Source organism: Alnus glutinosa, chromosome 3 (genome assembly GCF_958979055.1).
Source record: "Alnus glutinosa chromosome 3, dhAlnGlut1.1, whole genome shotgun sequence".
Taxonomy (NCBI): domain Eukaryota; kingdom Viridiplantae; phylum Streptophyta; class Magnoliopsida; order Fagales; family Betulaceae; genus Alnus; species Alnus glutinosa.
Window position 1 is genome coordinate 1743747 of NC_084888.1, and position 17410 is coordinate 1761156.

Below are 17410 nucleotides of genomic sequence, written 5' to 3' on the forward strand. Positions count from 1 at the left end.
ATATTAAACGTGAAAATTATATTCTAATGTATGATTTGAGTCTTATTAGAGTAGAAAGCATTAATGTAGGATTGGTTCTTATCTATGGCCTCATCCTACTCAGCATATACGTCAATCATACTACATTCTCTGTATGAGAACAATATTTTGGACCGTTACTAAATAGATTGACTAAAAAGTACTGTTCAATTTATTAATAATTAGCATCCATAATCTCATATTATTAAAAGGACAAAGTTTTTCTTAAATTTTTCTAATTCAATTTATTAAATTGGATCGCGAACTTAAGCACCCAGAATCTGGTAGTGTTCCCCGACAGCATATTCCCCGACAGATCTTTCTCTTAATACTGGAAATGATCCCCTATTCTAAAGTATTGTTTTGTAATCCTGTTTCTTCTTTAATCTTTTGTGTGTATATATAGAAAAGGAGTGATGCACCAAGTGAATGTGTGGCGACAGTTGCGCGATCAAATATTATTATTATTATTATTAGTATTGTTGTTGTTGTTATTTTGAGAGAGTGGCCAAATATAATTTGGTAGCTGCAATGGTGGCGCGAGACCACATATTAGACTTGTTTGGCAAAGGTTTTTGCTTATACCCTTTACTTTTTTCTAAAAAAAAAAGTAATTTCGAGACGTTTTAATTTTTTTACACTTTTTTATATTACATCAATCATTTTTATTAAAATCATTTTTAAAAACATACCTATTGTAAAACAAAAAACAAAAAACAAAAAAAATTGGTACTTTTTCATACAAATTATTTCTACTTTATATCATATCTATAACATTTTATTATTATTTAAAAACATAACTCACCTAATAACACCTTACCAAGTTGAAAACGTGAATTTTTGCACATTTTTAATCAGCCATTTTTTTAAACGCATTCTCAAATAGAACATTTTGTTTTATTTTAGGGTTAAATACCTCTTTGTCTCATGTGGTTTAAAAATTTTATTTTTTGTCCCTTCAGTTTTTATTTTTTTCATACGTGGTACCTGTGTTATGCGAAAAGACGGAGATAGTACCTCCGTCAATTTTTCTGTCCAAAACTGACGGATTTCCACGCTAGCGACACGTGGAACCATTGAAATTGCGAAACGTGGCTACACAGTTTTTTTCATTTTTTTTTTAAATTTTAAGCCTTTTTTTATTATTATTTTTTTTAAAAAAAAAAAAAAAAAAAAAAAAAAAAAAACCAGCCACCCCATTTGGCCTATGAGTGGTTTGGCCATCCCCATATTGGCTGATTTGAGGGTGACTAAACCAACCCCATGACCAAAGTGAAAAAAAAAAAAAAAAAAAAAAAAAAAAAAAAAAGGTTTTGGACCATGGGGGTGGCCCCATGGGCCAAAGTTTTTAAAAAAAAAATGAAAAAAGTTGTGTAGCCACGTGTCATAATTTTAATGGTGACACGTGTTGCTGACGTGGAAATCCGTCAATTTTGGACGAAAAAATTGACGGAGATATCATCTTCGTCTTTTCGCATAACACATGTACCACATGAAAAAAATGAAAACTGATGGGACAAAAAATAAAATTTTTAAACCACAAGGGTGTGTAAGGTATTTAGCCATTTTATTTAGAAACACGCCTTTGGCCTGAAAATTTGCAAGGCCAAACACAGTACTCTACATGTTTTTGGCTAAAGAGATAGGCGATATGTTAACTTTAATGCTTTAAAATTGAGGAGCCAAACCTAGGATTACAACTCATAATAAAAATTAATTAGTGTCAATCATACACAAGGTGGATGGGCCTTTGAGGAAACTGTTTTTACTAGCATCTTCCTTGGAACATGCTTTGGAATGGGCATCTCCATTCCAAAGCATTTCTTTAAAAATTTTATTGTCACATCAGTAAATGTGGGAGTTAAAGTGTGAAGTGCATATTTTTTTTTTAAAAAAAAAAAACAATTGAAAATGCTTCCCACTAAATAATCCGTTTTGTTAAATTATGAGAACGAGAATTTGCACTTCCATGAAACTTAGCAACTAATGTCCAGCTGTTGAGAGAGTTCAGCAAGTTAAGGGTGTGTTTGAGATTGCGATTTCGTAGAGAAAAAATATGATTTTGAACTAAATCGTAAAAAATGAACCGTTTGAAAACTGCGTTTTTAAAAAATTACGATTTGAAAACGCAGAAAAATTCTTATTCAAATCACAAGCAATGAGTTGCTTTTTTGAAAACCCAGTATTTTAAAAGGTTAATTTGCAATTTTTTCAAACGCTTAACCGTGTTTTTAAAAATCATTTTTTTAAATCGCACATTTTAAAATCGTTATTTTCAAATCACACTTTTTGAAATCGCAAACCCAAGCGGACTCTAAGGATGTCTAAAACAAGATTTAGATTAACAAATATGATATTATTGGTGCTCAAAAACCGGGAATTAGAAAGAAAGAAGAGACTTTAATTTTATTCTAAAAAATATGACAATTGTAAATGTCCGACCCCTTTGCTGCCTTTGAAATTGTAGCTTCCCGTAAATACGAGTAATAAACAAAGATAGTTGCGTTTGGATTTATGAATTTAAAAAATTTATACGTATATGTCTATAAAAAAGGAGCAGAATTAGTGTTTGTGCTAGACAGTGGTGGACTCAAGCTTGTAAAAATGGAGGGGCTAAATTGAAAACAAAAAATTTTGTGGGGACAAAACTAAAAAAATTAAAAAATTAAGAGGTAAAATTAATTAATTAATTTTTTTTTTTTGAATTTTTTGGGAGAAAATTTTGGGTCTTGGGGGGGGGGCCAGGCCCCCCTGGCCCCTATGCAGGTCCGCCCTGGTGGTAGGGGTGATGTAAAGTAAAGGCTAATACAAACTTTCTTCTAAATTGATATTTTTGCCTATAGCATATGATTCGTATAAGAATTCTCTTCATTTCACTTAAAATGTAGAGAGCTAGAGTCAATATTTTATTTTGTTGTATTTAACAGTGTATATGATACTAAGTCATTTACTATTTTTAGATGACATGTCAATATATTTACCATGTGACATCATGTACATTGTTAAATCTGTGAAATAAAATTATGATTATGAAATGACTCATTTTCATTTCACTTGAAATGGAGAGGATCGTATTCCATGTGATTCTGACATGTATTTTTAAAAATGAATGTAAAAATCACATGTTATATTAAAATGCATGTGAGAAGAATTTTATTCGATCCAATTTACAATTCAAAATTATCGTTTTACCTTTATATTACATCAATCAATTCTTTATATCTTTCTCGTTTTAAAACTTTTTACCAAAAACACCCGCTTCTCTGTGCCCTTCTTACTATTGTCAAAAGTTAAAGGTGCAAATGATTCACAATTTTTTCTTTTTGGTCGGAGATTTGAATAAAGTGTTCAGATTCAAATCTCTTTCTGTAAACTCACAAGCCAAAAATGCATTCATGTCCATACCAATTTTAATTGTCCTGTTTATGCCAAAAAGAAAGAGGGTTTTCAATTAAACTCAATGATCTATAGACCCACCACAAATCTCTTTCAGGAAACTAACAATGCCAGCCCAAATCATACGTCGTGGATCAAAACCTAATTCTTATAAAACCCAAATTAATTTTAAGGTAAAATTCCACCATCCAAGCAACTGCCAATACAGATTGGGCTGACCGTACCGGCCCAAACATTTGAGAATTAAAAAATAATTAAATTGAGATATGAAAAAGGGGTTTTGGGCGAAGATCCTTCCTCTTTTGGGCTTCGGGTGAAGGTTTTTAACAAGCTCATACCCTTTAGTGATGAGGATCCTTCGAAATTCGTTGGACAGAGAATGAGAGGGAGGAGTTCGGGCCAGGCATCCCGAGCAGTTCAAAGTGCACGGCTTACCTGTCCGGAGCTTCCGAACACCTCACTTTCTTTCTTATTTTCTGTTTGAATTTTATAAAATTTGAAAAAAAAAAAAAAATTACAGTAAAGAGAATGATAAAATTACAACCCTTGCACAACTATTCCACAACTCCAAGACACATTAGGTGGGATCCATATGCATGAATTTCATTCTATATATCTTAATTGTGAAATAGTTGTGAAATATGAATCGTGCATAATCACTCCCCTGAGCAAATTTCAATCCGACGTCCAGTCTAACAGCTTGACGCCATTAGATCATCGTTATTATCAGCTTTCATTGTCAAATGCTTGTCACCCAATTTGACCGCTCATTTTGGCGCACTCGAAGATTAGTCTGCTGACTAGCAGAATTAGGTAGGTTCTGTGGAGGATATTCTTCTTCCACTTTGTTTAGATCCCCTGTTGTTAAATACTAGAAACAAACTAGCAACAGAAACTTTTACCATGATTATTTTTCTGTCTTCATATTTACCCAACCAACGAAAGAACCAATTCATCTTCTCAAATTATAGTTGGCTGGTAAAGCTTCAAATGGTTGCAGGATATATGACTCTTGAACACACTTTTGCAGTTTCTACATTGCTAAGCAAACGCACCTTTATACTGTAACAAGTCAAAAGCAAAATCATGGAGGAGGGTATAGGCTATAGCTGTGCATTGCATAGCCTTGTTTGTATGTAGCACAGTAGCACCATCCCTCTTTCCCCTTTCTAGAAGGCTAGAAAAGTAAAGAGAAGAAGTTGTCCAATCATGGGACAAACTGGGCCCATCTAAATAGTGTTCGGGCTGATTATCATCTCTCCCCTTACGATCCACCTTTTTCATATCTGGAGGCCATGTTAAAAGCCTAAAAATATCTGAAGAAGTAAGCTTTTACAAAGGAAATCAATCAAATTGTTGAATCCCACCACGGGGCAGAGACAATTTTCCCAGTAAATGTTCAAAACAAAAAGAGAAATGCAAAATTGAAGTCCCCCTGGCTCCCCTGGGCCGGCTTTCAATTCAGCAATTTGTATAAACCCTATAACTACTCTGCAAATCTAGGTAACTCAGAAACTCGCATAAAGTATTTCATTCACAGTTAATAAAGAGCATTATTCATCGTCCCTCCTTAGCAACAAGTTGGTGGGATTTTACTCATTTTTACACTTCTTCACCTCCGGAACAACCTCGGACCCGCACTTTCTCTTCCTCAAGTGCATTTTCACGTAGAACTTCAAGAACAGCAACAGAATAGCCCCGTTGAGGACAGAATTGAACACCCACGCGCCAATCCCGTTGCAACCGCCTTTGAAGAAATGAAGCAACAGGACCCCAATGTGGCACACCAGGTTGCAACCCAGAAGCACCATCTGGCAGCTCACCACGAAGGGAAAGCACGCGCCGGGCAGCCCGATGGCGGTCCAGAACCGGTACCCATACACCACGGAGTAAACCGACGTCGTCAAGACGATGGCCAGGACTTGAAATGACTGCGAAAACTCGAGCCAGAGGAAGGCCATGCAGGTGAGGATGGAGTGGTTGAAGAGCTGGAAGAAGGCGAGCCTACGATGTCGTAGGACGGCGAAGATTGTCCGCAGCATGTGGAGGAAGCGGGTGAGGTAGAAGAGGTAGGACCAGAAGAAGACCCGGCCCGAGGGTCGGGTGCCGAGAGGGAAGCAGAGGAGCCATTGGAAGGGGGTCTTGGAGCGGCGCCAGAACCAGCGGGTGTCTCGGATCTCGGCGGCGGCGGAGAGGAGGATTCCGGTGGCGATGGTGGCGGAGATTAGGGCCATAGAGAGGCTGTGCAGGGCCGGAATGGGTCCGAGCGGTACGGACCGGCCAGGCCGGAGGAGAACCGCGAGGAAGAGGTGGAGCAGGGTCGAGAGGATCAGGTAGAACGCGATTGAGGTGAAGAGGAAGGACCAGGTGGAGCCCCACGACTGTGCGTGGCTCCACCGGAACCCCACGATCACAGGGTGCTCCGAGAGCCAGTAGGTCAGGGTTTTGCTGATCATCACCGCCGGTCGATCCAGTTGCTGACTCGGAGGAATGATCGGACGGTGGAGGTGGGCGGGGGCTCTTTTTCGTCTTCTTCGCGAAGAGTCATTCGCGTTCTGTACGTGTTGAGAGAGGAAGGTGTTGGTATTGGGATTAAATAATTTAAATTAGAGGACGAGAGTGACTGGTGGCCACGTGGAGGGTGATGCATGGGGTCGGTCATTTTTTTTTTTTTTTTGATAGGGGGTCGGCCTTCTATAACGACGATATTAGATATTTCACACGTGCAAGTTGTGCGACCAATAGGTTTGCCGTGTGTACAAGGCTGACAAGGCAGCCTCGTGGGTTTCCCGTGCTGTGGGATTACCTGCCGTGTGTACAAGGCTGACGAGTATCAACCGTCGGCTGTTGGATATTTCTGCTTTGAGAGCCCCTTCTGTTTGGTTATGGTAGAAAATATGGGTTTGTTGCCCATCAATAACCGGTCGACACGTCAGCTAAAAAATTAAAACCAAAAAATTAAAATGCTGTTGATGTACGGAATCGCTTCTCTTCGTTCTTTCTTCTTCTGTTCTTTTTCTTTCCTTTTACTAGGACACGGTGAGGCAGAAGGAGAGAGTGGGTTCGAGGGGGGGAGATCGGGGGAGAGAGTGAAACAAAGAGAGAGATACTGTCTCAGAGAGAGAGGATTCGATCGACGGTGAGCCAGCGCTAGAGGAGCAGGTCCGGTTATGGGTCGTCAACCAGTGGCTGGAGGCACAATTTTCGGTGGCCATAACCGACTTCCGGCTAGGCAGGGACGGTCCGGCAATTCCTATGGAGCAGGGTTGGCGCCGATTAGAGCTGAGAACACCGGAGATGCGCTGAATGGGTTTGAGAGGGGGAGATAAGGAGAGTGAGATCGGGGGAGAGAGTGAAATAGAGAGAGAGAGAGATGTTGTCGGAGAGAGAAAGAGAGATGCCGAGAGAGAGAGAGAGAGAGAGAGAGAGACGAACAGAGAGAGGATCCGATTGCTGGAGGAGCAGGAGGCGACGTCCGATTATGGGTCGTCGACTGGAGAACTGACTTCGGGCGAGGCAGGGATGGTCCGGCAAGGGCTTTGCAGACTGAACAGTAATTGGAGGCTTTGGAGCTTTGCTTGTCGATTGATTTGAGAAATGGAGGTTTTGCTTGTGTGTGTTTTGCATATTTTCATTTGGTGTAATATGCTGATGTGTCTGTTTTTTATTAGAGGGCATAAAGAACTTGGTTTTTACCAAGTCCGAACTGAAGTTATTCCCTTAAGCTTTAGATGAACATCATGGATAGGTTTGAAAAAAAAATTAATTAATTTTTTATAGGATCTGTAACAAAATTAATATGAAATTAATAAATTAAGATTGAAAAGTCTGATTTATTAAATTAAATTAATTTATATAATTTTATATTTACGCTTTGATAAAATCTAAATCCGACAACAAAACATAAAATTATGATACCCCTAAGTTCCACATAACAATTGATATGTGAACACTTAGAATGGAAAAATTAGGGACACTTTTCCTACCCTAAGAAGCTTCTACGAAAGTGGAAACTCCGAGATCAAGAAGTGGGAAATCAATGGAAGAGTTAGGTGAGAATGCTTTAAAAAAGAAAAAAAAAAGGACAATTGTGGGAATCCAATATTATTTCAACCAACGCACTTGTAAATTATTATGTCCAAAGGACTGTTGAGATTATTTTGAAGGGGTCTCCATTATAATTATGGGTTCAAAAAAGAGAGAGAAAACGCCAAAGAAATGTCACACATTTTGTATTGACTATTGAGAGGCTTAGCTGGGTGTGAAGGAATGGTCATTTTTACACGGCACATCAAATCTGAATAGAAAAAATATCCACCAATAATAAAAGCATTCCATTCAATTTCCACTCTGGGACCACTCGCCATCAGACCGTCACTCCCATCAAGTCGGTTCCGTTTCTTAGCATTCGAAAATGATTTTTTCTTTTATATATATTTTGATTCAAAAACATGACATAAAAATAAATATTATTTTAAATATTTTGTATTTTAAATTGTTTGATAATGTTTTAATTTTGATAAAAGAAAACATAAAAAGACACACAAAAAAAAAAAAAAAAAAAAAGAGTTTTAACAAATAAAGCCTTTTAATTAATGTCTTTGGAAATCAGAATAGATCAAAGTTTTAACTTTTTATAGGCCAATCCGCTTCTCCTTTTAGAGTATAGCGTGGAATATTAAACAAAAATAAATGAAATAATTCTACGACTTTGTTCTTTGGAAAATACTTGGCTGTTTCTCCAAGTCGTTCCATTTCCAAATTCCAAATTCCAAATTCCAAATTCCAAGGGGCACGCATTGGACAAATGTTTGGTTGGAGATGTGGTGGGCGAGTAGCATTGGACAATTCTTTGGTGAAAAAAGTGGTGTAATTTGACTCTCTGTGGGTGTCGGCATCAAAAACATGGAGTCGGAGGACCCAGTCAGTCTAAGTCAGCAACCAGTTTTGCTCAAACCATTATTTTTTTCAAAGGATATGGGGTCCTCCTCCTCTTCTTCTTAGTGCTTTCGCTTTGATTTCCCAAGAATGTGACAGTAACGAAGAAAACAATTTACAAATAAACAAAACAGTGCAGGTTTTTGGCTTAGATTTCAATGCTACCTTAAAATTCGCAGGACTTGGAACTCTAAAACAACGTGGGAATAGAGGTCAAGCACGAGGGGAAAGACTCCGCTGGTAAGCACTACAAAAGCTGTTGGTTGTTGATCTGCCAAAGCTGTTTTGAGTCAATGCGACTTGGTACTTGAGCAGCCCTCCAATTCAGACCAAATATTAATACTAATAAAATTGATAACCATGGCACTGTCACTGGCACCGACTTTTAGGAAAAATGCTTTGGGGTGTTATTATAATTTTCCAACAATTCTCTTACCCCCTGCTGACCTCTCAAATTTAATTATTTAATATGATAAGTTTTATGTATATTTATAAACTGAAATGGCGTTATTACGTTAATTATAATTAAATTTAATTATTTAATAATCGATGCGGTAACTGTAAATGAACTGTTAATCAATTTATAATAAAAATTATGAAAAAAAAAAAAAAAATCATATTTAGCTCCTTAATATGATTTAAATTTAATTTAGATCCTAAATCAAGTTTTCATCTTGTTTGGATTTAATTTTTAGGTTTTCAATTTAAAAATTAAGGTCTTTAGATTTTGTCTAAATTTTAAATTGATTCCTCTATTACTTTACACTCAAAGTTAATAATTTTTCAGTTGTCACATTTGTTTCATTTGACACTCTATTACGAACCTCCGTAACAGGCATTGAACAATAATAATTATGATAATTTGGGTAGATTTGTGTAGGATAATTCGAGGTATTCTGGGCTTCCTAATGTTATGATTATTCGAAAAACCTTAAAAAACTCCCAAGCAACTACAAGAGTTGTCTAATAATTTCTTCTTGATATTATTTCATTACTCAATACTCTATTTATAGGGTTACAAAGCTGAAAATATGGAAATGATAAATAAATAAATATTACTAAACCTAATGAGATAATTAATTCCCTTATATCCTTCCTAATAGAAAACCAATGAGCAAGAATCCAAATCCCTAAACATATTTTATTTAGTCATCTAGGCATTATATATAATTTCATGAATGCCCTTCTCACATAGCCCTAGCCCCTAAGTATGTAACACACTTTAGGGTTCATGGTAGCACCTAATACAATTTCAATGTCCATGTGAGCATCAAACTTAATGATTTTTTATCTAATGTTACAAATCTAGAATATTAGGATGACGAAAAATGTGGTTTTTGTTTATAGAGTTGGGTCTTTTTTTTTTTTTTTTTTTTTTACGAATGACTTGGCGCTTAATGATATATCATTGATATTAAGTGCTGATATGGACATTGATGTGTCAATTGAGACATACATTAAATATGACAAACTATTATTTTGAGAAAAAAAATGACAGAAAGACTTATTTAAAATTTGTGTAAAATCTAAGGACCATTTTATTGAAATTAGAAGCTCAAGAATTAAATTCAAATAAGATAAAAACATAAGAACTAAATATGATTTTTCCCTAAAAATTATAGTACCCCTAACAACTCTTTTATTTGAAAAATATGATCTATCTTTAAAAAAAAAAAAAGGGTAATTACTTTTTCCCCTTATGAACTACCAAAAAATGCACGATGCCCCCATGAATTACCAACTCGATCAAAATAGAGCATTCAACTACCAAAGATAACTATTTTCCCCCATTCCGTCAGTCATACGCCGTTTTACCCTCATTTTCTTCCTTTTTTTCCCTATAAACTACCACCATCTTCCTCTTTTCCCCCCATGAACTACCATCATCTTCCAACATGCTCCCATATAAAACGGCATATGACCCGTTGACCGTTTGTTTTAACCCCTTTGACTGACGGAAGGGGGAAAAATAGTTGTCTTTGGTAGTTGAATGCTCTATTTTAGTCGAGTTGGTAGTTTATGGGGGCATTGCGCATTTTTTGGTAGTTAATGGTGGAAAAAGGTAATTACCAAAAAAAATAAAATAAAATAAAATAAAATCTATCTTCATTTTTATTACAAGGCCCAAAGTGAAATTCATCTGGCTGTTTCATAGCCCATAGAAAGATGCATAGCGAGTCAGCGGCGGCGGCGCTGACCGACTAACCGTATAAGTTGGGAAAGATCGGAAAAACTTTGAAACTTCCACGGAGTTATTACTTATTAGGTTTTCGGAGACTACCGCTGTGGTTCCGAATTCGATCTCCGATAAAACCCAATTCGCGTACCTATCAATCAGAAAGGTCAGTACTACTCGAATCTCAATCTAGGATCTTCGTTAATTTTTTGTTCAATTGAGTTTCTGAATTTCGTTGGTTAAGCTTAGCATGTTTATCCTGATTCTTGTTATCCATCTGGGTGCTATAATTTTGAGGATTTTTCAAATTGGGTATTATATAAATCTTTTTGGGGTCTCTTACATATAACTTGATTGCTTATTTACTTTGATCTGATTGTTATTTGAGGGACTTGAAGAAATCTAGGTCTTGGTTTGATTAGGAGACGTTTCTGATTTTTAGCTCGTTATAGGAACAGCAATAGCCATATTTTTTTCTTGGATGAATCAAAATCTTTATAAACCAAACACCAAAGAACCACACCTAAAGGTCAAGCTAATCACAGGGCAAAAGGAACAAACAACCCACAAGCCCTACCACAATCAAACAAACTACACAACAGACAAAAAACACGCCCAAAAACCAGCAGGCCTCAAACAAAGCCACTCAACAAATACAACCTCAAAACTGCAGAAAGCAAATAACAATCAGCTAACTACAGAAAAATGCCATGAAGATTCCACAAATCAGCAAGATGAAGATTCAAAGATGAACGTTTATAAGGACCCTTGGCAATGACACGAGCCCGGATCTCCCACTTGATCTTAGCAATAGCCATATTGATCTCCCTTGGGCTCATTTTGATTTAAAGTCTTTATTTTTATCATTTTTTTAGCGACCATTCTTTTATGTACGTATTGGCTTTCATAATATATATAAAAATGTATAATGATTTGTAATCACGTTTTGGTTTGTTCTTGTATATTAGCTTTGGAGAAATTTGTATCTTATACTGATGGAGTTGGTATTTTTTTTCTTGTGGTGTTGATTGTGGATTTGTTTGTTATTACAGGCATTCATTTTGGAGTTTTTGGGAGCTTGAGAGATGGCAAGTGGATTTGGGGAATCAACAACGAGTGTGCCACAGCAAAACCCGTCTTGCTCAAGCAATAACGTCAATGACGCGGGCGATTTTGAATGCAATATCTGCTTTGATTTAGCTCAAGACCCAATTGTTACACTTTGCGGCCACCTCTTCTGTTGGCCATGTCTATATAGATGGCTCCACCATCACTCTCATTGCCAGGAATGCCCGGTTTGCAAGGCCGTCATTCAAGAGGAGAAATTGGTTCCTCTATATGGAAGGGGCAAAACACAGAGTGACCCACGATCAAAATCGTATCCAGGTATTGACATTCCTAACCGTCCGGCAGGGCAACGGACCGAAACTGCTCCTCCTCCTCCCCCGGAAGCAAATCAGTTTAACTTTAGCAATCATGGCTTTGGATTTAGGGGGGGGTTTGGGCCAATGGCGACGGCTAGGATTGGTAACTTCACGCTGGCTACTGCTTTTGGTGGTCTGATTCCGTCCTTATTAAATATTCAGTTTCAAGGCTTCCCGGACGCAACTGTGTATGGACAGACTTCTGGGTTTCCCTATGGGTTTAGTACGTATCATGGGGCCCATTCTCTCAGGTTCCACCCACCAGCCCGTCGAGGACAGCATGCTGATGTTGTTTTGAAGAATCTTCTTTTGCTGATTGGCATCTTTGTCATCGTTGCTCTACTTTGTTGGTAATTTGTTTTTACCTCTCAAACTTAAACTTATGATGGTTTTATACAGTGGTCAATGTAATGTCTGCAATCTGTACATACATTGGCAGCTTGATGACTTCATTTCGTGATTGTCAATTCGGTGTTTTTGAAATCTAAAAGGTGGACTTGTATGCTTTTCTTAAGTGGGCTCCAAAATCTCTCTAGTGTGTGCCTGTGTTGTGGTCTTGAAACTTCTTCATCCTAAGGGATTGTGCATTCAAATCAATGTGGTTTAGTTTTCTGTCTTCATTATAATACTCTGGTTCAAGATCTGCCAGATCTAATTGCAAGACACGTGTACAGTAAAGCTTCATCAAGTATAAAGATGCTTTTAATCAATGTTCTTGATGCAAACTTTTTGCAAGAGACTCTTATTGCAATTCAGTCTGTTTTTGGTATTTAATATGCTTTCGGAATAGTTTCTTTTACAAGTAAGCAAATCAAAGAATAGTGTTGTTGTACTTCCAATAATAATTAAACTCTTCTTTACAATTGGAAACAATGTTGTCGGCACCTCTTTAGAATTAGGCTGCCTGAGAAGGTTGTTGATAGAGGAGAATGGGGGAAAAATCCTTTTGGCAGGAGGGAAAATAGTTTTTTGATGCTTAAATCTGCAGAAGGAAAGAGCAGATTTAGCTAACATCATTCCTTGACATAGGTCTTGTTTATGTAGGAGAGTGGTGCGAACTCGCTTTATGGTCTTTAGACCACTCCCAACAGCTTATCTATTTCTCAATCTATTGTAGCTAACCAAAACACACTTTATCTAATTTAGTTAATGGGTTTTAAAAGGTATTCTCCATCAAATTATCTAAATTTCTCTCTATTTTATTAAAATAAGCATTTTTAAAATTTTTTATTCTTTTTTTCTTTCTTTCTTCAGGATGGTTCATCTTCACGCATGTATATCAACTGCACAGACTACACTCATAAAAAGATTTTTTTTTTTTTGTTCTTCTGGATGGTTCCATCTCCACGCTGCCACTCATCATCTGCACTCTTTTTTTTTTTTTTTTCTTTTTTCTTTTTCTTTTGGATGATTCTACCCACGCCATCTTCTCCCTCCTTTTCCCTCCGGCGTCCTCCTCCACAACATCTCCACCGTCGATCGCCTCTCCCTCGTAAAAAATATCCAAATCAAGCCTTATTCTCATCAACTCCAACCCATCATCTCCGTTTTCCACAAACCCATCCCACAAACACAAAAAAAGAAAAACTCAATAAATTAGCAGAGTTGGAGGAGCCATTCTTTCTGGCGTTGATATTGTTAGAGTCGAAGTTGTTGCTTGGCGAGACCTTGAAGCGGGAGACGATGAGCCACTGGACCAGTGCGTTGTCATAGACGAATACCTCTAGTGAGGCTGGATCGGAGACGAGTTATCTGGTTCGACACCGCCCTCTCATCCAACCATCGATCGGAGGAACAAGAACAATATCGACCCGCCCAAGCAACAACCATCGACGACACAAAGAGAGGGAGACTTGGGGACGCACAAGAGAAAGAAGAAAGCCACGACACAGAGAGAGAGAGAGAGAGAGAGAGAGAGAGAGAGAGAGAGAGAGAGACGCGGCGCGCCCACGAGAGAAAGAAGAAAGAACAAAACCAATAAAATAAGTTTGGATCTGTGAACAGTGCAACGCTAGGCGTTGCACTGTTCATGGATGTTGGCTGAATCTATTTTATTTGGTTTAGATAAACTGATTGAACGGTGTTTTATCATTCTTGTTATCTAAACTAGCTAAAAGCAAAATTTACATCATCTGTTGGGACTGCTCTTACGTTCTGTAGATCAGCTATATGCCCACTTGAATGTAGAATTTGTAAAATGCATCTGCCATAAAAAGGGAGGAGAAAGGGTTACTGAAAACTTATCCAAAAAAAAGAAAAGAAAGGGTTATTAAAAATTGCAGGGGATGAATAAGTCTTGTTAAGCCACTTAGTGAAAAAGGAAAGAAAAAAAGAGAAGAAAAAAAAGCCACTTAGTCAAAGGAAACGCACGTTTAATAGCTAACCTGATATTCTGAGATCAAGATAATAGCTATGTTAAGGACTTAAGCAAAAAGATGCGTATATGAAGTCTGACCTCCTGTGGATCATCTGTGATGTTACAGTTGTTGCTGTTTTTCCGTTAAGATCGTCTGCCTTCTCGAAATGAAGGGTTAAGCACTTGAGTATGGGCCACTATAGCTTTTACTACAAGTTGCTTATAAATTAATGTAACAATTTACGTGGCACTTATCACGTTAATCACTAAATTGATGTGGCAATCCACATGGCACCTAATGGATCATGGGGATGATTTGGCCACCCCCATAATTGGCCAGAGGAGGTGGCGTGGGGGGCTTTGACGTTGGATGAGCAGTGGTTGTGTTTTAATGGTGATGCAAATGTGGGAGCCGATGATGGCATGACCGTGCGGCGGTGGTGGTTGAACTTGGGGAGGTTGCAAATTGGAAGAGATAGTTAGGGTTGTGTGGCTGACATGGTGGTGACTATCATGTGAATGGTCACAAGTTTATAAATGATTATAATAGAAGTTAAAGTACTCCAAACATTTTTGTTACAAGAATGATTCACAAATGCATTGTTGATTTGTATGATTCCTGAAATATGCATTCTTTGGTTGGAGTACTAATGAGAAAACCCAATATTTAATTTCTTCGACATCTTTATTAGCCTCAGCTGACGTTTTGGATCCATCCTTGTTGGTTTCCTTACAAAACATCACGTGTGAAAGGTGTGGACTCTGGTATTCTTTTTAGATTGAAGCAAACAGTTTACTGTGATAGAGTGACGGTATCCAATTGTTCAAGTTCAAATGAGGATTTGTATGGTTCCTAAATGTGTATAGATCTCTTTCATTGAAGTAATAGGGATGAAATTGATTTCAAATTTATTCTCAGTTTCTTTATCAGCCACAGCTGACGGCTTTGGATCCATTGTTGGTGGTTTTCTTTCTGGATGTGTACCTCCGAGTTGGTGCAAAATGTTTAGGAACTTACTGGGGAATACAGCCGGTATACTTTCTATGCTTTCTAGTGCATCAGTAGCTTCGTTACTAAACAGTTTTGAACAGTGAATATGTGATTTGACCTCTTCATCAGATGTAATTCAGTGCTTAGTATGCTAGGGCTTGAATATGCTGGGGGTTTGTGCAGCTTGGCTGGATTCGGATCCCTATGATCCTCAAGCCGAGATTGTGGGAGATGAAGATCTCTTGTAATAGTGAGAAGTCCCCAATAGGGCCTATATGTTGTTATAGCGGGTGTTCGATCAAATTACCTGCTTGATTATAGGAAATCTTGATCCGATTTGGCTTGTGTTTCATTTTTGAGCGAATAGGATTTAGTTTAGGGGTATACATGTTTAAAGAATACGGATGTCATTGTGTTTTGTTAGCATAAAAACAGTATAGAAACAGGATTTAGCATCATGTAGACTAAAATTGTGGTGTCGTTCTGGCATTCGTTTTCAATCAAGTCAGGCTGAGAGGCAAAAGATTTGACTCTGTTCTTTTTGATGCATTAGTAGGAGTGTTCTTGGCATTACGATTTTAAACGCTTTTTCAACCTGCATGTTTGAAAGATGTTATTTTGAAAATGTAAATATAAACGAACCCTTAGCAACTTTAATTGAGAATTATGGGTAGAAATTAATCAAGGGTGATAAAAGAAGGTATGCATAGAGGCAAATTAAAGTGAAGGAATATTCACAGGTAAAAGGTGTAAACATGGCTGCTCTGCAAAAGAACATACAATCAAGACGCGTTAAAATCCATCTTCAATTATTAACAATTGTCAGCCTATCAATGATAAAGCACATGAAAGTGCCGACTGGATTGTCAGGATGATAAACAGATGGCATAATCTTCTTCTATCATTGATCTTTGCCTTGCTGTCTAAATGATATGGTTTATAACTTCTTGTTGAAAAGATGTGTTTTTCTTTTCTCTTTCTTTTTCTGCAATCATTCTCTTCTTCTTCTTTTTTTTTTTTTCCTTTTCCTGATTTGTTTTTGCATAATTTTAGTGGATCAGACTGGTTGATAATTGAAAACTTGAATCTTGGTCCTGGAAGTTATGTGATTTAAGCACTCCTCTCCTCTGAAAATTATGAGATTTAGGCTATGCTCTAATAGATAAAAGTTTTTAATTTGTTTTCTATTGTAAAACCAAAAATACTAACCAACAATTCAAAATATAAAATACTCACAAAAACAATTTTTGTTGAAGATAAAAATTGTAGTTAGACCCATTCAAGCACCTCGCTCCGTTGAAGATAACTACACAAACGCATTACATGGAGAATAACTAACTAATAAAAAATAAATGCACCTTTGATCAAGCAGCTACAAGCCCATTATGTGACAAGCATCTAGAGACCATATTCAAGAAACCTGTCGCGTTAAAATGGAGTATTCTCTCAAAATATAAAGAATCAGGCTCATATATACTCTCGAAAACTTTAAACTTTTCAATTCAGTTATTTGGTCAAATAACATACCGACTTAAGCATCGGAGCGTCCCTGATCTTCTAGAAACTGACGGATTTTCAATTACTATTTTTTCTATTTTACATGTTGCCCATTACTAGTCTGACTGTAAAAAAAAAAAAAAAAAAAAAATTTGACAACTTTTACCTTGATGTCATATAAATACACTTCTCAAAAAAAAAAAAAAAAAAAAAATTTCCCAAAACAAACTTACAAAGAGCCTAAAATTTTCCAAAGAAAATCTTCAATGGGATCTGATCTCCATATTCCAGTGATGTAGGTGACATCACCCAAGTGGGGAACTTCCCAATCATTGTCAATAGGGTACACAGGGGCCAACATGTATACCACACCAAACAAACCGTGTTATTAATGAGTCAAAGACTTTGGGGGAATGTATTAAATGCTTCATCCCCATTTTTCTTTCTTTCACTCCCCACCCAACTTCTCCTTTTTATCCCTTCTCTGTTTTTGGTTTTTCTAAGCAACAATACAAGGATACCCCCAAAAAAATACATAAAAAAAAAAAAACGAAAAAAAAAAAATAAAAGAAGGTGGAATAGCCCACCAAAAACTCCAATACAACAAGTATAGT

At 37.1% G+C, this 17410-nt stretch overlaps 2 protein-coding genes across 2 annotated transcripts; one reads left to right on the forward strand and one right to left on the reverse strand.

Annotated features, from left to right (window-relative positions):
* Positions 1 to 4918: 4918 nt before the first annotated feature.
* Positions 4919 to 5995, reverse strand: LOC133864722 (elongation of fatty acids protein 3-like). Its single transcript, XM_062301132.1, has one exon. It carries the CDS (start codon positions 5868 to 5870, stop codon positions 5007 to 5009), a length of 864 nt encoding a protein of 287 aa, XP_062157116.1. The 5' UTR covers positions 5871 to 5995; the 3' UTR covers positions 4919 to 5006.
* Positions 5996 to 10497: 4502 nt separating this feature from the next.
* On the forward strand, positions 10498 to 12466 carry LOC133864364 (uncharacterized). Its single transcript, XM_062300670.1, has 2 exons — positions 10498 to 10694; positions 11581 to 12466. The coding sequence occupies exon 2, from the start codon at positions 11614 to 11616 to the stop codon at positions 12304 to 12306; it is 693 nt and encodes a 230-aa protein (XP_062156654.1). The 5' UTR covers positions 10498 to 10694; positions 11581 to 11613; the 3' UTR covers positions 12307 to 12466.
* The last annotated feature ends 4944 nt before the right edge of the window (positions 12467 to 17410 follow it).

Excerpts from the sequence above, each read along its gene's own strand:
- LOC133864722 (XM_062301132.1), bottom strand. The coding sequence starts at position 5,870 with ATGATCAGCAAAACCCTGACCTACTGGCTCTCGGAGCACCCTGTGATC.
- LOC133864364 (XM_062300670.1), top strand. The coding sequence starts at position 11,614 with ATGGCAAGTGGATTTGGGGAATCAACAACGAGTGTGCCACAGCAAAAC.